Here is a 26,485-nt window from a genome sequence, read left to right as displayed (position 1 = left end):
GATAACTACCGAGAGACAAACGTCGGGGTCACCAGTGTAGAGGAGCTCAAGCAGGAGTCGTGACAACTTTCTCTTTCGGCTACACAACGTGCACCATTTATTCCTTCCACCATTACAACAACAAAACACCGCGCAGCAGAAGTGTACCACTGTAAACCCGAACCCAGAAAACAGCAGCTGTAAACTAACGTTCCTACTAGCTCAATAAGGGGAATTATGTATCCCCATAACCACTACACCATGAGCATTAACTAGAGTTTCAATGGAAATGTGTACTATTCACAGAGGATTTAGGAATGTTGCAATCACACACCCGATTTGACTGTTATCTGTCTATTGAATAGGATTGACAGGACTGTAAAATGGCGACAGATGTACGCTAAGCCCCCCCCCCCCCCCGGTTCAGGGGTGGTCGTTCCCTCTTCACATAGAGGGCCTCTTCGATGCTCCATTCGAACCAGCGTTCCTCCCTGTCAAGGATGTGCTCCTCATTCTTGAAAGAATGACCACCGGCCTGTAGACGGGTGTAGACTGTGGAGTCCTGGCCTGACGCGTTAGCTCTTCTGTGTTGGGCCATCCTCTTGGCCAGCGTCTGTTTGGTTTCCTCGATGTACAAGTCACGACAATCCTCGATCGTTGTTTTCGGTCGTTATGCCACTGTATTGGTTATAAGGGTGGGGATACCTGCAGTCAGTTGAGACTGAGGAATGATGAAACGTTTCTCTCAATAACGGGGAGTCAAAGAGGCCATCTATGTTAACAACAACCATCCCTTAACCGGGGGGGCTAAGAGTACATATGTCGCCATCTTAAAATGCTGTGATTGCAAACATTCCCAGATCCTCTGTGAACAGTACACATGGCCATTGTAACTCTAGTTAATGGTCACACCCATATTTGCATATGAAACTGATCGTTGTCGTTATGCCACTGTAATGTTTATAAGGGTGAGGATACCTGCAGTCAGTTGAGACTAAAGTCACTTAGATGACTGATGAAACGTTTCTGTCCATAAATGTAGTATCCAAATGAACTGATTCAACCTTCTTTGATTCTTCAGGGGTAGCCAATGGCAAGTTGTTTGAGCTATTAAGCTCTTTTTGTTGCTGTTATTGACAACTGAATTTCTGATATTCAAAGATGAACTGATGATAAAGACAACTGAATTCCTAATATTCACATTTGATATTCTGATAACGACGACTGGCATTTTGTCTAATGAAAATTTAATTTGTGGTATTGAAAAACAGGAAGGGAGCTCAGAGTAGAGCCGCTGCTCCTTCGCCTCAAAAGGAGCCAGTTGAGGATATCCCCTGGGCGCCTTCCTTTGGAGGTTTACCGGGCACAGCCAACTGGGGGGAGACCCCAGGGTAGACCCAGAACTCACTGGAGGGACTACATGTCCAATCTGGCCTGAGAACACCTTGGGACCCCCCAGGAGGAGCTGGAGGGCATTGCTGGGGAGAGGGACGTCTGGAGTGCCCTACTTAGCTTGCTGCCACCATGACCCGACCCCGGAGAAGCAGCTGAAGATGAATGAATGAATGAAAAAGATAATTATGATAACTAAAACAGCTTGCCATACAGAGCTACCTAAATTCAATTTAAATGTCCAATCGACAGAGCACATCCCAATGCACGAAGAAGAGGAAGAAGAAGAAGCTGAAGAAGGAGTTTTAGGGAAGATAGTAGATTGAGTATATATATTGAGTAACTGATCTGTGACTGGACTAAGGAGGGCAGGGAGTAGTCATGGTGAGGGTGGGAGTGAGGGTATGGATTTAAATGACTGGACTGAAGTATGGGGACATAAACAAGCTAGGAAGGATAGTATTGTAGGCCGTAGTAGTTTAGATGGGAGAGAGGAAGGTAGGGTGGTGTGGATGAGGGTTGGTGAGAACGAGGGGTTTAAACTAATATTGACATTCAAGGAAGGAAACTATATAAGGAAAGTTAGTCCGGTGTCATCATCTTGCGGGTTGAATGAGAAAACTCGCAAAATGTTGATGGCGAAAGTGTTGGGTGATGGTGGCTTATTAATCAAATGTAAAGACGAGGAACATAGAGAGAAAGCGATGAAGTTGACGAAAGTGTGCAACAAAGTGGTTGAGAAAGCCAAGAAGTCAGGTTATAGATGGCTTTCCAGTGGAGGAAAAGTTGGAGGATTTGAGGTAAAGCATAAGAGATGGTAAAGTTATTGGCATTAAATGTCTACAAGTAAGAAGGGGGAGGGGGGTTGACAGTTTATCAGTTTTGCTGGATACTCGAGAGAGGGTGTGTTACCTGATAAAGTAACAGTGGGCTATATAAGGTGAAATGTTAGAGTATATGTATTTGAGATGTTTCAAATGCCAAAAATATGGACATATTGCAGCAGGGTGTAAAGGGAAACAAGTTTTGAAGGTGTGGAGGTATGCACGGATATGGGAAATGTGAGGACAGGGCATAGATGAAATGTGGTAATTGTGGAGGTGCACATATGTGGTCTCTCATGGCTGTGGAGTAAAGAAGAAGGCAGCAGAAGTACAGAAGCTAAGAGTAGACATGGATATATCCTATGCAGAAGCAGTACAGTTGGTTCAGAGAGAGAGTAGAGTGGAGAGGTGGGGAAAAGAAATATCATGGTAAAAAAAGGAGAATTTTGTGTATTTCATGGCTGAAGTAAGTAACTGCACTTTCCAAGCAAAGGGGAGATCTGAGAAGATTGAAATAATTGTAAAGTTGCAGCAAGATATAGGAGAGATGTGCAGGAAGAGTTTAAAAACAAAACAGGAACAGTTAAGCGAAGAGCCGTGTTCACAAGAATAGCTTTAACCGTGTTAGTTCTTCAGTGGAATGGAAGGAGTCTGCTGTCAAATGGACAAGAATCTAAAGGATTCCTTGAGGGTTTGGAATGTAAACCTGATATAATATGTGTTGAAGAGGCATGGCTTAAACCTAATTTAGATTTTGTGATCAGAGGATATGTGTGCATATGAAGGGATGGAGAAGGGGATAATGGAGGATGTGCTAGTTTTGTTAGGCAAGGTCTGTCATATACAGGAATAGAAAAAGGGAACAACAACTACATACGCCAGATAAAGATCTGGTGTATGTAGTTGTTGAAGTTTGGTTAGGGGACAGAAGTGTGGTTATTGTAAACTTCTATAGTCCATGGAGGCAATAAAGAGACTAGATAGAAGGAGGGTCATTTGGTGTGGTGATTATAATGCCCATATTATTCTTTAGGGAGGGAATAGGAATGGTAGGAACGGTTCAATAGTGGAGGATTGGATGGACTCCTTGGGACTGGCGTGTTTAAATGATGGGAATTCCACAAGAATTGAATGTAGTACAGGCAGTGAGTCAAGTTTAGACTTGACATTAGTATCACAATCCTTGTTTGTGGGAGGTAATGAGTCATTCAACTGTTGGAAGTGATCATTATCCTGTTTTATATAAAGTAGGTAGTGGAAGCAGGGTGGGTTTAGCCGCTGTATCAGAAAGGTAGATATTTGGAAAGGCTCAGTGGGATAAATTTAGAGAGATAAGTGATAAACGTTTTTAAAATATAGATAGAGAGCAGGGGCGGCACAGTGGCGCAGTGGTTAGCATGGTTGCTTCACAGCAAGAAGGTCCTGGGTTCAAGCCCTGGGGCAGTCCAACCTTGGGGGTCATCCCAGGTCGTCCTCTGTGTGGAGTTTGCATCTTCTCCCTGTGTCTGCGTGGGTTTCCTCCGGATGCTCTGGTTTCCTCCTACAGTCCAAAGACATGTAGGTCAGGTGAATCAGCTCTGCTAAATTGTCCCTAGGTGTGTGCGTGTGCTGTGATGGCCTGGTGGCCTGTCCAGCCTAATGACCGCTGGGATAGGCTCCAGCATCCCTGCGACCTTGAGAGCAGGATAAGCAGTTTGGATAATGGATAGATGGATGGATAGAGAACAGGATATGGAAATGTAAGTGATGCTATAATTGGGGCTGCTAATGAGATAATTATAAGCAAAGCTGGTGTGAAAAGGCAGAAGTTAGTTCCGCGGTGGAAAGATGAGTGTAGTGAGGTAATAAAGAAGCGTAATAAGGCTTTTAAGATATTAAAAATCACTCACAACTTCTAACATGTCATACAGTATAAAAGAATGCAGGCAGTGGTTCGAAAGACCATTAAAGAAGCTAAAAGGAAGTATCGGAGATCATTTTGTGAATTCATATTGAGAAGCACTCCAATGAACCAAGTTTGGGGAATGATAAAGAAAATGAGGGGTGCAAGACAGGAGTAGGGGTACCCAGTATGGAAAAGGGAGGGGGAGGGGTGATAGTTAATGAAGATGAAGAGAAAGTAGATGTGTTAGCCAAAGCATTGGTTTAGGTTCATAGTTCTGGAAATATGTCAGAAGAAGAGATGAATTGAAGACAAAAAAAAACAATAGTAGGAAATAAAGAATTCTTGGGAAGAGAGGGATGATGCAATAAATGCCCCCCCTTCACACTAGAGGAAATGAAACAGTCTATGTGTAAATCAGGATTAACTGCTTCAGGGAAAGATCAAATCTGCTATACCGTGTTGAATCATCTGTGTGATGTAGCATTAGAGGTCACATAACATTTATATAACAAGGTGTGGCAGGAGGGAAGGTATCCACGAAATTGGAAACAAGCAGTTATAGTACCCATCAGGAAACCAGGAAGAGAGCCCCCCAATCCATCTAACTATAGACCAATAGCATAGACTTCCCACATGTGCAAAATTAAAGAACGTATGATCACAGAAAGACTAACGTATTATATGGAAGTAAAGAATCGAAGGTCAAAACTTCAAAGTGGATTTAGAAAAGGAAGGGGAACAAAGGCTTAGAATTAGTATGCTTAGAATCAGAGGTGAGGAAGGCCCCAGTATTTTTTTGATGTGGAGAAAGCGTATGATTCATTGTGGAAAGAAGCGTTATTGATTAGAATTAAAAGATTATGGATATCAGGTAAAATGTTAAGATGGGTGAAGGAATTTTTGTATGGACGCTCTATATAGAGGTGAAAGTGGGAAGAACTTTTTCAGCAAGCTATTTCGTGGATAATGATATGCCAAAAGGAAGTGTCATAAGTACTTTGTTGTTTTCAATAATGATTGACGATGTGTATGATAATATTGGGCAAGGTATAGCGAGGGCTTTGTTTGCAGATGATGGGACACTGCGGAAAAGCGATAGGAATGTTATATGTTGTGAATAGTTGCAATTACGGCATTGAAAGATACAACAGATGTACGCAGGGTTGCGTTTTAGTTCGCATATCAGGTCAGTGGGTGGCGGTAATGCGTCCGAAAGCTATTTGCCAAGAAGAAGAAGTAGAAGAAGAAGACACTTCTCGCGAGTGTTGGACGAGCAGAGCCCAAGGAAAAGAGGAGAGGACGTCGTACTACTAAGCCGATTCATGCTTAAAGCCGATATTCGCGCTGACTAATATTTAAAATTGATACAAACCTCGTTTCGCTTTTTTCTGAACAAATGACGAAAGTTTGACGACACACGTAATCTCATATCAGTTGTGTTTGATCACAAAATGGATTCAAATTCAAGCGAGCGGTCTCCGGCGGAGGAAGGGGAGCTGGAAGACGGTGAGATCTGTGATGATGAAACCGAGGAGAATGTACCCATACTGCTGGCCGGCCGAAGGCCTACCAGCGACTCATCAGGGACTCAAACACGACGTGCACATTCACACGGCTTGCTGTCGCATATGGCGCATCCGCCACCGGATTTTCGACTGCCAATGCCGTACAACCGAGGACCTCATGCAGTACACGGCCACTTTCCTCCGGGCCACAGACAGCCACAGTGTGTGCCAGGTGGGCCCGAGCGACCTCCGCCGGGACTCGACAGTACCCCGGGTCCACGGTCCAGCTTTTGGGAACGGAGTCACGGTGCCTTGGGTCGGTTCAGACACCGGGCGGTGCCGAACGGAGGGCGCGGAGGCAGGAACAACCGGGGAGGTTGGGGTGGGGGTGGTGGTGGTGGTGGGTCGGGGAGAGGTACTGGTAATATTAGACCTCTCATGGGACGATATGGTCTTGGGGAGACCCACGTCAACTTGAAGGAACCCCCCACAAGAAAACGTATCCTTTTCCTTGCGTCCTTGGCCATTGCATCATTCTTTACCGTCTTGGGTGCGCTGATTTAATTTGCCATGTCGGGGGGGGGCGCTCTCTGTGCACATTGGGTGAAGCGCCTCCCAAGGTAATGTTGCTATTATTAGGTCTATCGTGCCAGACCAGTCAGGCTGTTTTTTTTCTTTTTTCTTTGCACTCCTGCTTGCATGTTATTGCAGGTATAGTTTTTATCAGTAAATAACCTTGTTGCGGTTTCAGGTCATGTCTTATGGTGTCACTCTTTCCAGCTTCAGACAGATTTCTTCTGGTTAATTTAGTGATTATGTTTAATTTGAGTGAACACATTTGATACTACAGAGGGGATATCTTCAGGCTGTTTTAAATCTAATCATTAACTTACTACTGGTGCTGCATTGATCTCAGTTTGTATGGGGTGTATCCTGCGTGGTACACCCCATAACTGCCACAAGCTTAACGAGGGATGGGTAATGATTCAGTATTACTGTTTATTGTCTTTCAATGGTATTGTATCGGGATGGGATTTAGATATTGCCATATCATGTCTAATTTAAGGTCATACATATTTGATAGAGCATTATTTCAAAACTACTTTTGGTTTGATACTTTACATTACCAAACAGTTTAATGTGATGAACCTCATTTGGATTCTTATATATGGTAAATTTGCATATGTAAGTACACATTGGGTACATGGGTAGCGTTGAATTTCTTATGATCAGCATGATAATATTTCCAAAATCCCATTTATTTCATTCTCCTTGACATTTTGCCACAGAGAAGCAATCAGGGAGGAATCAGGTAAGAAAACCAGTGCACAGTATTGCCAAACCAGAAAATGGTGTTGACGAGACCTTTGAGGACTTGCTGTCAAAGTATAAGCAGATACAGCTTGAGCTGGAATGCATTCGGAAAGAGGAAACCATGGCTCTGGAGCCTAAAGGTTCCCCATCAAGAGGGGAGGCAGCAGACCCCTCTTCCAGTATTTCCGACACCAAGCCAGTGATCACTCATGGACCAGTATCAGAAATAGCCAGTATTCAGTTTCATGCTGCTTCAGATGAAGGAATGGTCCCAGAGAAGGATGACAAAAAAGTTTTCCTGGCTTTCAACATCAAACCACTGCGCCAAAAACTGCTTACACCTGCAGAGCTGGGTGCGCTGAAGAACAAACTGTCAGACCAGGAGAATGAGGGAGAGGATGGTGAAATAGATACAGAGCCCAGCCAAACTCCAACGCCAGATGTAAAGGAGAATGAGAAAGGCCCAAATGATCCAGCAGCCGCTATTGTTAAAGGTTTGTCACATATCGTCAGAGAAGCAAACAACATTATGGTCCACAAGCAGAAGAAGCTGGTAAATTAACAAATTCACATGCGTACTTTTAAATAGTCTAGTATGTGTTTTTCTTTCTTTTTTTTGAAAAAAATCCTCCAAATGTTAAATAATAAATCATGACATTGCAAAGCAACTGGTGGAGCAGACTGATTTAGCAGTCACTGCCAAAAAAATAAGCCCCACCTTGCATATCACACATATTCACACATCCAGTGCTATTGTATGCCATGAATTCTAAATTGAGTGAGTTGTTTAAAGTAGGGATGCACCGTGACTGATATTGATACTGGCTATGGAGCTGATGTCAGGCTAAAATGGAGCATCGGTATCAGAGATGTTACTCAAGACTAAAATCCGATATCAAACATGTCATAAATACCATGGATAAAGCAATAAAAGCAAAATGGCTTTATTTACTGCATTCGTGGCACATGGAAGCCTGTATTTTGTTAATGGAGGAATAAAAAAAAAAACTCATTCTATCAATTATTTTTCCCATTGACCCCAAAACTAATGGTTGAAGTCTGTGCTGTTTAGCAAGAGTGATATATTGGATTGGTACTCGGTGGCATCCAATATTCAGAGATTACTACTCGGAATTGGTATCGGCAGTGGAAAAGTGATACCGGTGCAACCCAAGTTTAAAGATCATCAGTTCATGCTTCAAAATGTAGAATAGCCAATTTGCACTGTTGTTTTCTCAGGAGATGAAGAGAAAACAGACCAGGGCGGAGAAATGACAGCAGACAAAACGGACAGAGCAGAACAGACGACAAGGAAAAAGAAGTGCGTGTCCTGCAGTAAAGATGTGGATGAAGGAGAGAAGGTGAAAACCAAGAAGTCTTGTGCAAGCTGCAGTGACTTGTCCACCTCCAGCGGGGAATCTTCCTCCTCCCCTGACAAAGTAGGTCTTCAGTGACACCCAGGGCATTTGAGTTTTTATGATGGCATGACATGTTTAAAAAGGAAAGGCCAGGTGTAATTAGGAATCAGATAGTTCCAGCCACACCTTTGACAAACAGGAAGTGCTTCAGTGACATTGTTGTATCCAGATGAACTGATTCAACCTTATTTGAACTTCAGTGACATTATCTCACATGAAAAGGGGGGTATCATCCAAGCAGTTAGTGAGGTTGAAGATATGGCTGTGTTATCTTATACTATTACTGGCTGTGTTTTGTTGGTTGGTATGTAAACTCCAGGGGTAACAGGGAGCTAACTGGCAGTCTCCATTTTTAAAAGAAATTATTATTCTTTTAATACATTTATAGTAGTGCGAAGAACACTTTTTCGGTCAGTAGTGCTATTCTGCTGTTTTATAAAAAAATGAATGATACTTTCAGCTCAGTATTCCACATTCTTGACTGTTTAGGGTTTGCTCTGTAAAACGGTATGATCTTGTTAACCGGTGGTTTAGAAGGTTTACTATCTATCCTTTAAAACTTCCACGGTCAGTTTCAGTTGCACACTCATTTTGCTAGACTAGGCTATATGGCAAATCAGGATAATTTATTTTTTAAATGAATCTCTTGAAGTATTTCCCTCCAACTCTGCAAGTATTTTGGTTTCTATGGTAAGCTGAGTTATTGACACATTTTCAAATGGTGTCAGATGTGGGGCAGCACACACGTCCTCCTTAGAAGGAATGTTGCATAGACAATAACAATGGCCTGTTGTACCAGTAATGACAGAGGGAATGTTGATGCACTTAAACATGAAAAAGTTGTCTTAGTAAAGATTTTTGAGAGGTCTATACTTGTGTAAACCATTCAAATTAAGGCTTGAAGCATGCTCAATAATCAAACATTGCCAAATCATCTGTGAATAGTACACATGGCCATTGAAACTCTAGTTAATGGCCACACTTATAACTGATCATTGGTTTCAGTTGTTATGCCACTGTATTTTTTATAAGGGGTGGGGATACCTGCAGTCAGTTTAGACTGAAGATGTCACTTAGTTGAGTGATGAAATGTATCTGTTAATAAACATTGTATCCAGTTGAACTGATATAACTTTCTTTGACATTCAAATTAAGATGATGCATGTGGGTTACTGTTTAACAAAAAAAGTAAACTTTTTTTTTTTAACCTTCATACACCCAGCTGGAGACATCGGGTAAAGTTGAGGAGGAGGAGCTGTCGGAGCTGCAGCTACGTCTCCTGGCCCTTCAGTCGGCCAGTAAAAAGTGGCATCAGAAGGAGCAGCAGGTGATGAAGGAGAGCAAGGACCGAATCACCAAGGTCTCCCAGGAGAGAAGCTTCAACGCGGGGCCCGTAGCTGCTCAGGCTAGCCGGCAGAGAGTCACCACCAGGTCTGCCTCTACGGCTGCTGCCTCAGAGAGGGCCAGGACAAGGTCCAAGCCCCTGGAGAGGGACAGAGAGAGGGCCAAGGCTGGGGCCAAGGCTGGGGCCAAGGCTGGGGCCAAGGCTGGGGCCAAGGCTGGGGCCAAGGCCGGGGCTAGGCCTCAGGAGAGGGACAGGGAAAGATCAAACCTCTTGGAGAGGGAAAGGGCCAAGCTGGGCCCCAAGCCACCGGTTGACAGGAACAGAACTCCTGCCAAGCCTCATTCAGCCAGGAAGATTCTCAGCTCTGGTGAGAAAGTTTAATATATGCCACTGAAAGGCGAGGTCATTTGCCTTTTCCACAGATTTTTATTTTCTCAATCTTTAAACGGATGTTAGATTCAGTATACAGGAAGCTACCCCTACCCCACCTCAACCCACACACTGGTTTCCGACTCTGAAACATGTGCACTCTTTTCCTCTCCCTGAGCCACAACAGTTTCATCTAGTGTGTGACTTTTTGCAGCTGTTCAATCTAAAAAAAAACAACAACAAAAAAACCCCTTTAAAGCAGATTCTTCCCCTGCGCCTCTTTCTTTAATAAAGGTCCAGCAGCCAAGCAGGCTTTCCGGAAACAGCAGCTTCGGACATGGAAGCTGCGGCAGCAGCAGGAGCTTGAGGAGAAGCGCCGGCAAGAGGAAGAGGAGCGTCGCAAGCGGGAGGACGAGATACGCAAGATCCGTGACTTGTCCAACCAGGATGAACAGTACAACCGCTTCATGAAACTTGTTGGGGGCAAGGCCCGCACCCGCAGCAAGGTAAAACTCATCAGGTTATTGGTGATTGCATGCTGTGTGGTTACATTATTCGAGCACTTTTTTTTTTTTACTACTTTTATTAATCTCCATGGGGCAATTATTTCTCTGCATTTAACCCATCCTAGCTGTGTAGCTAGAAGCAGTGGGCAGCCAGTGTGCAGCGCCCGGGGAGGGAGCACTCCCCTCAGTTTAAATATCAATACCTGAAAAAATAAGCCATTTTATTTATTTGTTTATTTATTTATTTTTGAATATACTGTATTGATCCCTGTAGGGAACGTATGCTCTGCATAATTGCATTGCATTGTGGAGGCCTTCCAGTTTTAAGTTTGTTTTTAGTTATTTGTTTTTTTCAACTGTCGTCTTCCATTGTAACTGACTGTAACTGATGTTACAAAGGAAGATCTGGTGAAGAGTTTGTTGAGGGACAGTAGTTTCATGTCAGAAAGTTCTACGTATGACGATTCTACTATACAGTATTTGAGAGAGAATCAGCAGTTGTACTAATTCAAGATTCACATCGGGATAAATGCACAACTTCTTACTTTTGTGCCAGTGTCGATCACATACTCACATCCATGCTCACATCTTTATGCTACAGTCAAGGGACCAGGAACACAGGAAATCAACTGGCAAACAAGGCCTGGATGTCTCTGGGAACCTCTACCAGTATGACAACTATGATGAGGTTTCGATGGACACAGACAGTGAGACCAATTCACCAAGTAAGCCGCAAGAGTCACTGTCTGTTGAAAGTGTGATTAAATAAAAGTGGAGTGTGTGTGTGTGTGTGTGTGTGTGTGTGTGTGTGTGTGTGTGTGTGTGTACAGTGCATCCGGAAAGTATTCACACCCCTTCACTTTTCCCACATTTTGTTATGTTACAGCCTTATTCCAAAATGGATTAAATTCCTTTTTTTTCCCCTCACCAATCTACATACAATACCCCATAATGACAAAGCGAAAAAGGTGTTGTAGAAATTTCTGCAAATTTATTAAAAAAAACAAAAACTGAAATATTGCATGTACGTAAGTATTCACACCCTTTACTCAGTACTTGGTTGAGGCACCCTTGGCAGCGATTACAGCCTCAAGTCTTATTGGGTATGAAGCTATAAGCTTGGCACACCTATGTTTGGGGTATTTTAGATGGGGAGCGTCGCTGCACAGCTATTTTCAGGTCTTTCCAGAGATGTTCAATGGGGTTCAAGTCTGGGCTCTAACTGGGCCACTGAAGGACATTCACAGATTTGTCCCGAAGCCACTCCTTCGTTGTCTTGGCTGTGTGCTTAGGGTCATTGTCATGTTGAAAGGTAAACCTTCGCCCCAGTCTGAGGTTCTGAGCGCTCTGGAGCAGGTTTTCATGAAGGATCTCTCTGTACTTTGCTCCATTCATCTTTCCCTCGATCCTGACTAGTCTCCCAGTTCCTGCTGCTGAAAAACATCCCCACAGCATGATGCTGCCACCACCATGCTTCACTGTAGGGATGGTATTAGCAAGGTGATGAGAGGTGCTTGGTTTCCTCCAGACATGACATTTGGCATTCAGGCCAAAGAGTTCAATCTTAGTTTCATCAGACCAGAGAATCTTGTTTCTCATGGTCTGAGAGTCCTTTAGGTGCTTTCTGGCAAACTCCAAGCGGGCTGTCATGTGCCTTTTACGGAGCAGAGGCTTCCGTCTGGCCACTCTACCATAAAGGCCTGATTGGTGAAGTGCTGCAGAGATGGTTGTCCTTCTGGAAGATTCTCCCATCTCCACAGAGGAACGCTGGAGCTCTGTCAGAGTGACCATCGGGTTCTTGGTCACCTCCCTGACCAAGGCCCTTCTCCCCCGATTGCTCAGTTTGGCTGGGCGGCCAGCTCTAGGAAGAGTCCTGGTGGATCCAAACTTCTTCCATTTACAAATGATGGAGACCACTGTGCTCTTCGGGACCTTCAAAGCTGTAGAAATTTTGTTGTACCCTTCCCCAGATCTGTGCCTCGATACAATCCTGTCTCGGAGGTCCACAGACAATTCCTTTGACTTCATGGCTTGGTTTCTGCTCTGACGTGCACTGTCAACAGTGGGAACTTATATAGATAGGTGTGTGCCTTTCCAAATCATGTCCAATCCGTTGAATTTACTACAGGTGGACTCCAATCAAGATGTAGAAACATCTCAAGGATGATCAGTGGAAACAGGATGAACCTGAGCTCAATTTTGAGTGTCATAGCAAAGGGTGTGAATACTTATGTACATGCAATATTTCAGTTTTTTATTTTCAATAAATTTGCAAAAAATTCTACAAAACCTTTTTCACGTTTTCATTATGAGGTATTGTGTGTAGATTGATGAGAAAAAAAAGGAATTTAATCCATTTTGGAATAAGGCTGTAACATAACAAAATGTGGGGAAAGTGAAGGGGTGTCAATACTTTGCGGATGCACTGTATATACGGGAAAGAGAAAAAAATATGTATATAAACTTTGGTATGTGACACTGCGGTATGATGTGGTGAACAACTATACATTTCCTTTGCCCTAATTCTGTGCTTGGTTTTGTCATTAGTCCCTTCACCTACGCACAACCCATTTGTTGCTGACGACACTGGCTTGGTCTCTCATAGCCCTCTGTACGCTGCAGACTCCCTTCCATTTGGAATGGTATGTACCACCCTTTTGTTTGTACCACAAATAAAGTTATGCGATGGACATGTTTTTATCATAACATTAACAGTGATGTAGACTTGTCACCTCTCAGTGAAAATCACCAGTTTGAATCAGACATATGTCATTTGTGTGATTGAAATGGGGGGGGGGGGTCTGGGTCTGCGAGTACAGAGTCATGGGGAATGAAATGAGAATCGCACCTTCTGAGTTGTCAAAAAAAAAAAAAAAAAAAAAGGGAGGTCAGTTTTTTAACTGCCCGAATACATTGCGGTAAGAATCTCTTACAGAAGGTTATGATAACCTTAATGGGCTTATATGACGAGGTCATATAGCCTGATAAGGTTAGTTGTTTTGATTTAGCCAACGCTAGCCATTACAGTTTAGATTTAACATAGGCTCCAGTATCCCCGCGACCCTGAGAGCAGGATAAGCGGCTTGGATAGTGGATGGCTGGATGTTATTCCATGGAGATTAACATTAGATAGCGTACTTGTTTTTCCAAATTCCACTTGTGTGATGTTACTGGCGTTCGGGCACTGGGACTATTCGTTCAACGTGACCATTTTGCCGATGATTACAACATACGTTGAGCTCCTCAGCCCACGTGCCAGCTTAAAGCTGCAGTAGGCAACATGAGCGTGCCAATGCAAAACCTGCCTCTCTGCTGCCTCGTTTCACTCCGCTAAGCCCCTCCCACTAGACGAGCACAGGCATATAATTTAAATATGTACATCCAGGAAATGTCAAAGTGAGACTCATGAAACTGGTATTGTAGTTGATCATCTGTTCATGTAAAATTTATTTTTTTTAGCAGATCTCTTATTTACGCTAATATTGTTGGTGTGAAGCAGGCATTTCGAGTTGGTCTTGTTGATTTTTTTTGAAAATAAAGCACTTGTGGGGGGCTGGTAGAGAAGGGAGAACTAATCCACGAGCAACCGGTGGGGCAGGGTGGACGTGAATTAATCACGTACACGTGCATCTGCATTTGTAGAATGGCAAAGAGGAATGGCCTCTCTCTGAAATGACCCGTGAATGACTTAAGTCTCCTGTCAGGGTCCAGATCTTCTAAAGCCTGCATACAGAGCCAAGAGGAGGTGCAGGAGTCTTGTTTTCTCTCAGACCACTTGAATTACAATATGCTGAAAGGTCATTATGGAATTTTTGCCTAACAGCAAAAAAAAACTGCCTACCCCAGATTTAACCTTAAAGTTAGCCCATGATGGTTCCATTTTCTTTATGCTAAGTTAATATTAGCAAGGCTAATACTGTCATAACCACAACATAATTAAACAATTTGCTTTTGAATTGGTTTTGGAACATGAGACTAATTCATGACACAATTTCGTATACAATTTGCTAAACGGGACGCACATCACTTATGATGCAGTTATAATGATCTCTCTCACTCTCTCCCTCTCCCTCACCAAAATATAACATAAGCTGTGCTTTACATTCGATTTGTCAGTTGTTGTGCATGTTGTGTTTTTGTCTTTATGCGTGGTCAATAATCTAGGTAAGAAAATCACAGAAAGTTGAATCAGTTCTACTGAACATATTGTTTAGTGAGAGAAATGTTTCATCACTCATCTTAGTGACCTCTTCAGTCTCAGCTGACAGCAGGTATCCCCACCCTTATAAACAATACAGTGGCATAACGACCAAAAGCTAAAGGTTTCGTATGAAAATTACCGTGACCATTAGCTAGAGTTTCAATGGCCATGTGTACTATTCACAGAGGGTTTGGGAATGTTTGCAATCACAGCATTGTAAGATGGCGACAGATGTACTCTTAGCCCCCCCCTCGGCTCAGGGATGGTCATTCCCTCTTCACATAGATGGTCTCTCTGACTCCCCGTTCAAACCAGCGTTCCTCCCTGTCAAGGATGTGCACATCCTCATCCTTGAAAGAGTGGCCACTGGCCTAAGAGTACATCTGTCGCCATCTTACAATGCTGTGATTGCAACCATTCCCAAATCCTCTGTGAATGGTACACATGGCCACTGAAATATGAAACGATAGTTTTCAGTCATTATGCCACTGTATTGTTCATAAGGGTGGGGATACCTGCAGTCAGCTGAGCCTGAAGAGGTCACTTAGATGAGTGATGAAACGTTTCTCTTACAATAAATGTGTCCAGATGAACTGACTCAACTTCCTGTGATTTTTCTGTGACCCTTTTCACCCCAGATGAGTTTGTATCCCTGATTAAAAGGAGCCAAAGAAAATGTTGCCCCAATGATGTGAAGATGTCTAATGATCGTATCCATCTCTGTCTTGTAAGCAGAGGTCTTAGGATAATTAAACATGGCCTGCTTTCACAAGAGCTAGAATTTTGTCGGGTTGAGTGTTGATTGTTTTTTGTTTTACAGCACTTTTTTTTCTTTTTCTTTTTTTTTTTATTTGGACATATAGCGCTGCAAGATAAATAGGATGAAAACAAACACTGACAAACTATAATCTCCAACCAGGTGTTACTCGCCAATTGTTCGCTTGCCTGTCCCCAGGATTTCACGAAGCCTTTCCTGTCCCCCCTGCTGACGACTGTGCCTCCACCGCCGCCCCCACTCCCCCCGCCGCCGGATGATGCGGAACAGCCCCCTAAACCTCCCTTCGCTGACGAGGAAGAGGAGGAGGAGATGCTGCTCAGGGAGACCTGCCTCATGTCTATGGCCAGCAAGAGAGTCTCTGTTCCAGAGGTCTGTGCCAAGTCTCTGTAGCACCACAAGAACTGTAGCTGTGCAGCTAGTGTAGCATCATAAAAGCTCTCCCTATAATGATAGCTAATAGACCTAATGATAATAATAATATACTAATAGAATATGCTAATAGGCCTAATATGCTAATAGACCTAATGATAATTTTCTTTTCATCTATTGCAAGTAGGGAAAGATGGGAAAATAAATAACAATAGCAACTTTGGGAAAATAAAGTCCTAAGCTGACAAACTGAAGACCTCAGTGGTTCAAGATCCCGTAAACCTGTTTGACTGCAACTCTCTCCAGCTACTCCATCTTTTCTATTATCCCATTTAGAGCCTGAAATTGTTTTATATAATTTGTAACATTTTATGTCTTTGAGGTGGTTAATTTTCCCATAAGGGGCATCCGGGTGGTGCAATGGTCTATTCCGTCGCCTACCAACACGGTGATTGCTGGTTCGAATCCCCGAGTTACCTCCGTCTTGGTCGGGTGTTCCTACAGACACAGTTGGCCGTGTCTGCGGGTGGGAAGCCGGATGTGGGTATGTGTCCTGGTCACTGCACTAGCGCCTCCTCTGATCGGTCGGGGCACCTGTTCAGGGGGAGGGGGAACTGGGGGGAATAGCATGATCCTCCCACATGCTACGTCCCCCTGGCGAAACTCCTCACTGTCAGGTGAAAAGAAGCAGCTGGTGACTCCACATGTATTGGAGGAAGCATGTGGTAATCTGCAGCCCCCCCCGGATTGGCATAGGGGCTGGAGCAGTGACCGGGACGGCTCAGGAGAGTGGGGCAATTTGCCGGATACAATTGCGGAGAAAAAAGGGGAGAAACCCCCCCCCCCCCAAAAAATCCCATAAGGAAGAATAACATTAATGCTGGTGACTCTTGTTTTGACCGATTTTATTGAACTGATATTGTTCCTGTTGCACACCTCAACCATTGGATTTTCATTTATTAGACAAACTTTTTGTCATAAGAAAAATCAAAACCAAACTTAATGCTAGGTTTTGTACCAAGACCAGGAAATGCTATAATTGACCTACTTAGGAGCAGTGTACATTTTTCATTTCAGATTGTGTTCAAACGCAATCCTCTCTGATACAGATGTGGAGACCAGTGTTTGTAACTGCTACTGATGTGTATGGATTTATCTTAAACTTTGCCTAGACTTAACACAAATTATCCATGTATCTGTGGGGATCATTATTTTTTTTATCCTATTTTTCAGGAAAAGACTACCACTAGCGGTCCACCATCTCCAAGTCTCCAATCATCTGTGGGGGTTCAGCCAGCAACCAGGGGTAACCTGAGCACGGTCAGCCTGAACACGGTGGCCCTGTCACGGAGCAAAAAATTCGCCAGAGGGCATCATGCTCCCAGAGCGCCTCTTGTAGTAAGAACCTGATAATCAATAGCAACGTACCGTAGTAACCAGGATGAGTGATTGGATGAATTTTGGGTTGTGTGTGTGCACCTATCCAAAGTTGTTTTTCCCTCCTCATGCATGTGCTTGACTTAAAACTTTTTTGGGGAAAAGTCTTTAATTTTTTTGATTTGACTTTATTTCATTAACTCCAGAGAGTTAATCAAATAAAAATACCAGTAAAAGAAAAAAAATCATTGAAATTCCTAATTCTACAGCTGTGGCGGCACGGTGGTGCAGTGGTTAGCACGGTCACCTCACAGCAAGAAGGTCCTGGGTTCAAGCCCCGGGGTGGTCCAACCTTGGGGCCGTCCCAGGTCGTCCTCTGTGTGGAGTTTGCATGTTCTCCCCGTGTCTGCGTGGGTTTCCTCCGGGTGCTCCGGATTCTTCCCACAGTCCAGAGACATGTAGGTCAGGTGAATCTGCCGTACTAAATTGTCCCTAGGTGTGAATGTGTGTGTGTGTGTGTGTGTTGGCATGTGTGTTGGCCCTGTGATAGACTGGCAGCCTGTCCAGGGTGTCTCCCTGCCTGCCACCCAATGACTGCTGGGATAGGCTCCAGCATCCCCACGACCTTGAGAGAAGGATAAGCCGTTTGGATAATGGATGGATGAATTCTACAGCTGCCCAGTTAGAACTAGGTGTCTTTGTTTTGTTCTGTTTTTTTATTTTATTTTTTGGCAAGATTGCATCTGAAAAGGTTTAGAGCGACCGCCGTGGACCATGCATTTGCATGCCTTTGTAGAATCTTTCTATTTCAAGACATAATTGGTCTCATTCTTCTTGAAGTCCCCATCCCTCTTTTGTTCTGGTTCCTTCACTATTTTACCAACCTCATGAAAATAAGGCCAAGTAGACACACTGCCACAGGCAGCATATGTGAGCAGTAATACTATTTTCAAAGATGCCTTACCTCAGCTGTGGCCTACAAGAGCTGGGTGGCCTCTCAGCAACATCCCTGCAAGGCAGTATGGACAACGAGGCTCATTCGAGAAGAATAGATGTGGTCTTGTGTTGCTTAAGTGGGAACCAACACTAATGACAACAAATGGCGTACAAGGGTTAGGGTACTTGGGTTGTATGAATGCTAATGCTTAGCTGAGTTCTAAGGCTCAAACATTGAGGTGAAACTTGCTAGGCGTAGTTATCATAGTTCTGAATGTGTTAAACTGTGTTGTGGAGTTGTCAAGTCAACTTTTAATTTGAAGCCTGTACCACTATGTGTCACTGTCGGCCTGCCTTTTCTGCATTTACGCTATTTGCAGGTGACATGACATGCACTATTAGCTATGATATGAATACCATTCATTGCTCTAAGATTCAGGTTGAATAGCGGTCTATTCCGTTGCCTGCCAACACGGGGATCGCCAGTTCGAATCCCCGTGTTGCTTCTGGCTTGGTCGGGCGTCCCTACAGACACAATTGGCCGTGTCTGCGGGTGGGAAGCCTGATGCAGGTATGTGTCCTGGTCGCTGCACTAGCGCCTCCTCTGGTCAGTCAGGGCGCCTGTTCGGGGGGGGGGGGACTGGGGGGAATAGCGTGATCCTCCCATGCGCTGTGTCCCCCTGGTGAAACTCCTCACTGTCAGGTGGAAAGAAGCGGCTGGCGACTCCACACGTATCGAAGGAGGCATGTGGTAGTCTGCAGCCCTCCCCGGATTGGCAGAGGGGGTGGAGCAGCGACCAAGACGGCTCAGAAGAGTGGGGTAATTGGCTGATTACTATTGGAGAGAAAAAGGGGGGGAAATCCGAAAAAAAAAGTTCAGGTTGACACAAGAATATGTCTGTAAATTGCTGCCTCTCTTCTAAGTCGCTTTGGTAGTGATAACTAATGATAGGTTTTTGTTTGTTTATGCATCAGCAATGCATTAAGACATGTTAACAGCGTCATGTTAGTGTTCATCCTCATATTCATTTGCAGTGTTTGCAACCCAACAACAAAACCGTAACGTATTACCTGATACATGAGTTTGGACACTGAGGTAGATAGGAAGGACTGAGGAAGAGTGAGGATGATGTGCAAAACCAGTCCTGTGACTGATTCCAGTCCAGGAATCCATATTTTGGCCTAGTCTGAGCATGTGCAGTATGCATCTTAACCTGCTTAGCTACCCAGGGTGCCAGCTGATGCATTCAGCGTGATCTCAGCCAGAGAATGTGCTTGTATTTACAGTACCAAAAGATGCCTTGGATAAAAGCGACCACTAAGTGTCTGTTGTTATGTTGGTAAACGGCAAACAGCTGGAGCCACATCTGAACTTCAGAAGCTTTTAACTTTTCAAGTGGATGCTGACATTGTGTCGTGACAAAAGACATGTTTATTGTTCTGTGTGTCTGGCCAGCTCCCCCGACACAAAGCAGTGGTGGTGCAGCTGAATGATTCTGATGACAGCGAATCTGACGCCGACGCCTGCAGCTCCACGCCAGCAGTGTTCGGAGGACTTGAGTTCATGATCAAGGAAGCCAGGAGGACTGTCGAGGTAGGTGGTTGTAGGCCCTAGAGCACTTTGGTTGTTTGGTAGATTGGAGGAAAAAAAAACTCAAGGCATTAGAAAAATTGTTTTCTACGGTTGAAGAGGGATCTTTGTTTTGGAAAAGTTATTGAAATTTGAACCATCCTTTTCTTGTGTTAAACAGCTCAGCTGTTGCTAGATCTAGTTACCTTTTGGGATGAATAACAATCAAACAATAATTTTCCTGATTGTGTGTTACCTTGGAAAGTCCCCTGAATCACCAGGGCCGCATCCTGTGTACTTCACATAAATCAGTATACCCCCCCCCCAACAATGAGCGTGGGCTGAGTCAGCTACATTTGGCTGCATTTCATGTTGGCTGACAAAAATTAATGAATTTGGGCACATTTCTATTTACTTCTTTGGCTTTTTCAATCTTCTTAGATTTTAGTTTAATTTATGTTCAGGTTAAAGGGAAAAAAACTGGTGTATAATTTTTAATATGAAATGATTGTTTAATGGTTTAAAATGGGTTTTAACGATATGCAAATTACCAAATTGTGTATATAAGAAATTCCAGTCTTCTTGGACAGCCTGGTTATTCACAATAAAAAACAAAAAACAAAAAAACCCTCATACCACCATTCTTCTCTTGGTTGTAAAATGTGTTACTAGTCTTGATAGGTAACATAAAACTGTTTCTCTGGCATTTCAGGCAGCAAACCCAAAAGGAGTCTCTGGTTCTGAGAAAGAGAACAACCCGGTCAGGACTCCAGAAGCCTTGCCTGATGCCAAGAAGGCAGAGTACCGCCAGCTCAGAGAGGAAATTGCCAGGTATTGTTAGCACACAAACCCAGTCGCTAGACCGTATTCTTTTGCTAGTTGCCTGAACCTAAGCATGAGGTTGAGAATTGACAGCAGCCACCAGCCCAAGACTGATTTATTTCTAGCTGTGGTTGTGACATGTCAGGGAAATTAAGATTCTGCTGCCCGGTTCCAGCAGGGAGAAGCTGAAGATGCTGAAGGAGCACAGTCACAGCCCTCGGCACTCTGCTTCCCCGGTGGTTTCTGACTCTGAGGTGGACTTACTATCAGCCAAAGCAACAGCGGAGATCCAGCTGACTGAAGCAGAGGAGCGGCTGAGCAAACACAGGTTAGGCCCATAGCACACAGATGTGCATGTGGTTGAAGGGGGGGCACAAACAGGTTCGAATATCTGCAAAAGTGACAAATCCACGCGTTTCTCATGGAGAGATTTTTGTTCGTTATTTATATTGTTTATGATGAGATGATAAAATTATTTTATTGCACCGTTTCAATATCTTGGCTATTTTCAACTACAGCAGACATAATTGGTAATATACACTGGATAAAATGCGATTATTTTGTGCTACAATGTGAAAGTTAAAATCACTGTATTTGATGGCACAGATCACCTTATACGTAGATATACTTTGCACCTTAGAGTTACACCACCGGTAGCATTCTTTGTTAGCAGCACGGTGTATATTGGAGGTGCAGCTGTATAGGGAGACGATTAAGTCTTGGGAAGTAGGTTGGAAAAGCGTGACTTTGAGACAACTTAAGGGTTGTCTCCGTGTTTTGCCCAGAACCCTGCTGCAGAAAGATGAAGCCATCCTGAGGCAGTTGCTCCAACAGGAGCTGAAAAAGCGCGAGTCGCTCAAGACGGCGGAGGCTAAGGTGACCAAGCTCAAAGAACAGCTGCTGGCCTCTGAGAAGATAGTTAGTGCCAACAGAATCCTCCTCAAGAAGCTCCAGGAACAGGTTGGTTACTCTGTGCCCGGCAAGCATTCTACGAATAAGTGAGGGGAAAAAAAGACTCAAAATATGGGGAAAAAGGAGAAACCAAATAGGTTTTGACAGTGTGTTAACCTCACCCATTGTGCTACGAAAAAGAATAAATAAGTAGGAATGGGGGGGGGCTGTAACAGGTGGTCACTAGTTCACGAGTGCTATCAATTTGAAACTGTGACTCATAATATTAACTACATTAAACCCACAGATGCTAAGAGCATGATGAGTTATTATCCCCGTCAGGAAGGGGCTATTCTGTGTGTGTGTGTGTGCGCGTGTGTGTCGTGTGTCTCGCTCTCTCACACATACTACTGGGACTATTATCCTAAATTCTTTTTTGCAGTTATGACTGTATGATGACGAATCTCACGTGGTTGCGGTGATTCTAAACCTTTGAAAAACATTTGTTCTCGCTACCGCTGCTCCCTCTCTTCATTCATTCTCTAGCTCACTTGACCAACGCTGCTCTTTGTCATTGCCTGATCTAAGTCAACCGTGCACATGCACAAACCGCATCTGCGGTTAACTCAGATCCAGGCAGTGATAGTGTCAAAACCACAGGTGGAAAACCCGGCTTCAGAAAGTAGAAGTACTAACCATGTATTTGCTCCAACCATGGACTAAACCAGCTGATTTCACTAATTAGTTCTCCTACCTGGCTGAAGTTTTTTGCTAATTAGAATCAGCTGGTTTAGTGCATGGGTGGAGCAAATACATGGTTGGTACTTCTACTTTCTGAAGTGGAGTTTTCCACCTCTGATCAAAACATTATGTATTTGGGGCGTCCGGGTAGCGTAGTGGTCTATTCCACTGCCTACCTGCACGGGGCTCACTGGTTCAAATCCCCGTGTTGCCTCCGGCTTGGTCGGGCGTCCCTACAGACACAATTGACCGTGTCTGTGGGTGGGATGTGTTTATGTGTCCTGGTTGCTGCACTAGTGCCTCCTCTGGTCGGGGCACCTGTTTGGGGGGGGGGGGTAGCGTGATCCCCCCACGCGCTACGCCCCCCTGGTGAAACGCCTCACTGTCAGGTGGAAAGAAGCAGCTGGTGACTCCACATGTATCAGAGGAGGCATGTGGTAGTCTGTAGCCCTCCCCAGATCAACAGAGGGGGGGGGGGGAGCAGCAACCAGGAAGATTCGGAAGAGTGGGGTGATTGGCCGTATACAATTGGGGAGAAAAGGGGGGGGAACCCCCCCCCCAAAAAAAACATGTTTTCGGGTATTAGTCTTGAAAGTAAATGAGAAGTCGTATTTCACAAGTCATCAAATCATTCACTGCTGATCTCTACACAGGAGAACTGGAGGAACACTGGATGAACCAAAAATAACCTGTTTGTCTTTATTTTCATGATATAGTAAAGCTGGGTAAACCGTTTGTGCTCGCGCATGCGCGATTCTCATCTCCGGTTAACTCAGATCGGCCAACGACATGATCAAAAGTTATGAAAAGAATTTTGATAATCAAAAAAATGCAAGCGTTTAAAGGAATGCTTTCCTCTAGGTTGCAGTCAAAACAGGAAGTGTTGTATGTTCTTGTCGCTGCCCGGTCTGAGTCAACCCGTAGATGTGAGTCTTGCATGCACCAGCGTAAGCAGTTTGCCCAGTTGTTTTATATTATGAAAATAAAGACGGTTAGGGTTAGACCAATATGGTCGCATAGCAAGCCTTTTCTTTTTGGAAATTGTAAGTTCCTATTAGACTTGGTCACATTCATATGAGGGCCCGCCTCGGATGCTTCACATCCACAGACTGACAAAACACCTCGCATACTACTGGGCCTGTCAGCCCAGTAATTTTTGACTGTGTGACCAAGGACCTCTCGTAGTTGAGTTGATTCAAAACTTTGAAAAATCTGTTTCATACCACAATTGATTAAGTGCTAACTGCTCAACTGGTTTTTCGCTTGAGTCTGAGCACCGGAAATGGGGAGATATGCAGGCAGTTTCTTCATATTTTTCCCCTTCTCCTGGTAGGTGAAAAAAGTGGTGGTTTGTTGCCAAGTCTGAGCACCGGAGGAGGGGACATAGGCCTGGCGGGGATCTGAACTCTACTCGAGTGCACTCTTGTAGTTTAGTTCTGATACAGAATTGAGATAATTCTCTGCTTCCGGTGTGGGAAGGTGGCGGCGCGAACTTATGTTTGCAGCAGCCTCACCCAGTACCGGTGTGGGAAGATGGCGGTGCAAACTTAACGTTTGCGGCGGCCTCACCCAGTGACATCCATGCAGTGTCTTTGTCCACGTCGGGGTTTGTGTCTTCATCTGATGGCTGGGAGAGCTGGCGCTGGATCGGCTGAGGGAGCTTGGTCTGCCGTATCCTGTGGGCCCGGGGACTGTGGCCCTGCCCAAAGAGGAAACACCAAGCGTGGTCTGACAGGACACGGAACCGGAGCAGGCTAAGCTAACTGCTAGCCCATGCAGACCGGCAGTTCCGATAACACCGAGGGCGGTCTGGCGGCGGCCTCGCCTGGCGTTTACTGTGTTTTTGGTGTCGTCGTGTGGAGTGCGAGGAGGTGTGTCGAAGGTGTCTGGCTGGGAGAACTGGTGTTGGATCGGCTGGGGGAGCCTGGTCTGCTGCCTGCGGTGGGCCCAGGGACCATGGCCCTGCCTGGAGTTTCACCCGAAGAGGAAACGCGGAAGGCGGTCTGGCAGGAGGCGAAAGCAGGGCAGGCTAAGCTAACTGCTAGCCCATGCAGACGGCAGTTCGGTCAGCCATCTCCTGGCTGGCGTTCGCTCTCTTGGGCAGTGGATTATTTATTTATTTATTTATTGGATATGTTGGATATATGTGTTGTTTTTTAGTTTTGTAGGTTTTTGTTTTCTTTGTAGTTTGGATATATGTGTTGTAGGTTTTGGATATGTCTTTGTCTTTGTGTTGCACTGCTGTAGGCTGGGGGAAACATCCTGATTCCTGAGATACCACTTTAAATATCAAAACTGAAAAATCCAAACAGTGCCGTTCCCTGCTTTAATCTCTATCTGGGTTTGTATCACACTCCACCCGTTAAGCTGCACACCGCCTGGGCTGAATTACAAAGCCCTTGTGATAGAGCTGACTCCGTTGCTCTGCTCTAGGTGCATCGTGTGGAGCATCGCGTGTCCATAAAGAAGAGTCTGGCAATCAAGCTGGAGAGGGAGCTGGCCCACGTCCAGATGGCCACTGGCAGGGGGCTGAAACGCCGCGCAGACTCCAGCCAAATTCCGGTGAGCACCACAACACACCACACACAGTCAATGCCTCTTTGAGGAAATCAGCAAAATAAATGTGGGCTAGTTTTGCTTTGTACAGCATAGGTCTTGCGTTGCTTACTGTATGTTGTAGGTATAAACAGCAGCCTAAAGGAAAAGGATTGAGTTGAGGTAATGTAGTCACGTTAAATCCATAGATTCTGCTTGTTGTTCATGTAGGTACATGCCCCAGAATGACCAATAAATAAGAACCACCTACTGGACATGGTGCACTTTAGCATCGCGGATGATAAATAACTGCCAATGATGAAGCACAACTTCACAAGCAATAACTCACAAAGCCTCCTGATGCTTCTTATCTGTAAGATACGGGCAGGATGACCAGCCATGTCATGAGTAATTTGGTTTGGTTGCTGTGCACATAGTCTTAATACTAGGACTGCTTATAAGCTGTTTTGCAACCATCGCACAAATAGAAATGTCATCTCAACCTCTCTGATTGTTTTTTAATGTTGAGGCTGAAATTGTGGGTTCGTTGAATCTCATGACATGCTAATCTAATATCAGTTATACTCTGAAGTTCATTATTCTTAAGTCAGTCAGTTTAATTCTCAAATTCTCCATAGACTGCAATACTTTCAAGCCTATAAATCGATCTGTAAGAATATATGCCTTTTTTTCTTTTCTTTTTTTTCATATGGATGTTGATTATTGCACAAATCTCCACATATAAAATAGGTTTTTCTACTGGCGAAAAACACATTTCCTACATCCCTTCATTTATTAAAGACTATGGTTTGTAAAAAAATTTTTTTCTCTCTTTCCTCTCAGTTTTCTTCGTAGATAAGTTGTCCAACTGAAATGTAGCCGTCTGTTCATGTTTGCCAATTCGGTTCAATATTGCAACTTAGCTGAATGATGCTGATGGGTGAAAGACGTTTTTCTTCTTGGATTGAAAGAGAAATTAAAGATGTTTCATTAGTTCATTAGCAAAGTAAAATGAGGAAAAGAATTTGTTCCTGTTTCTGATTCAGGGGAAAAAAAAGCTAATAAAATTGGTAATTTCTTTTTTTTTCTCTTGTTCAACCATCAGCCTGTGAAACTGCAGCTTATGGACCGGGCTCCCCGTGGCTCAGAGCACCACTTCGCCGAGCTGATTGCCCAGAAGCAGAGGCTGCAGCAGCTGGAGTCAGAGTATGCCCTCAAGATCCAGAAGCTGAAGGAAGCCCAGGCCCTGCGCAACCGGGGTGCCATGTTAGAACCTCCTGCCGAACTGCCTCAGCAAGCATCCACCCCGCCACACCTCCAAAGCCAGATACCGCCCACTTCAAGCCCCTTCCCCCTGCCTCAGCCTTCCCTGCATGACCTCACCCAGGACAAACTCGTACTGGATAGTGGGGACGTCGCCGAGACGGAGGAAAGCGAGGCTGAACCTGCTGCTTCCATCAAGGGCACCCGCCGCCGCCACTCACTCCGACAGTCCAGCTCCTTCACCAAGCCCAATCTTGAGCAGCTAGGCTTGACACCAGCTAAAGACAACAGCACCGCCAAGGCCACGCCTGCCTCAACGGGGACTTCAGAAGTATTCGCTGGGCTGGACATAGAGGCCCTGAAAGAGAGATATCAGCAGCAGGCGCGGCTTGGGGAACTTTTGCTAAGTGAACTGCAAAATGTGAGGGAGGACACTGGCAACCCCTCAGTCGGAAAGGTGAGATT

General features: G+C 44.5%; 1 protein-coding gene across 1 annotated transcript in view; it reads left to right on the top strand.

Annotated features, from left to right (window-relative positions):
• The first annotated feature begins 5,383 nt into the window (after positions 1–5,383).
• Positions 5,384–26,485, top strand: part of LOC130114032 (zinc finger C3H1 domain-containing protein-like) — a 38,811-nt gene continuing 17,709 nt past the window's right edge. The window contains exons 1-15 of the mRNA XM_056281761.1: positions 5,384–6,084; positions 6,875–7,393; positions 8,139–8,338; positions 9,540–10,029; positions 10,326–10,537; positions 11,139–11,262; positions 13,085–13,179; positions 15,694–15,885; positions 17,119–17,283; positions 19,655–19,792; positions 20,481–20,599; positions 20,766–20,918; positions 21,376–21,550; positions 24,656–24,784; positions 25,863–26,477. Coding sequence (XP_056137736.1) covers positions 5,532–6,084; positions 6,875–7,393; positions 8,139–8,338; positions 9,540–10,029; positions 10,326–10,537; positions 11,139–11,262; positions 13,085–13,179; positions 15,694–15,885; positions 17,119–17,283; positions 19,655–19,792; positions 20,481–20,599; positions 20,766–20,918; positions 21,376–21,550; positions 24,656–24,784; positions 25,863–26,477 — 3,879 coding nt within the window. The 5' untranslated portion in view covers positions 5,384–5,531. The remainder of the gene's footprint in view (positions 6,085–6,874; positions 7,394–8,138; positions 8,339–9,539; positions 10,030–10,325; positions 10,538–11,138; positions 11,263–13,084; positions 13,180–15,693; positions 15,886–17,118; positions 17,284–19,654; positions 19,793–20,480; positions 20,600–20,765; positions 20,919–21,375; positions 21,551–24,655; positions 24,785–25,862; positions 26,478–26,485) is intronic.

The sequence above is a fragment of the Lampris incognitus genome, chromosome 6 (genome assembly GCF_029633865.1).
Source record: "Lampris incognitus isolate fLamInc1 chromosome 6, fLamInc1.hap2, whole genome shotgun sequence".
Taxonomy (NCBI): domain Eukaryota; kingdom Metazoa; phylum Chordata; class Actinopteri; order Lampriformes; family Lampridae; genus Lampris; species Lampris incognitus.
This window is presented reverse-complemented; position numbering and strand designations above follow the sequence as displayed.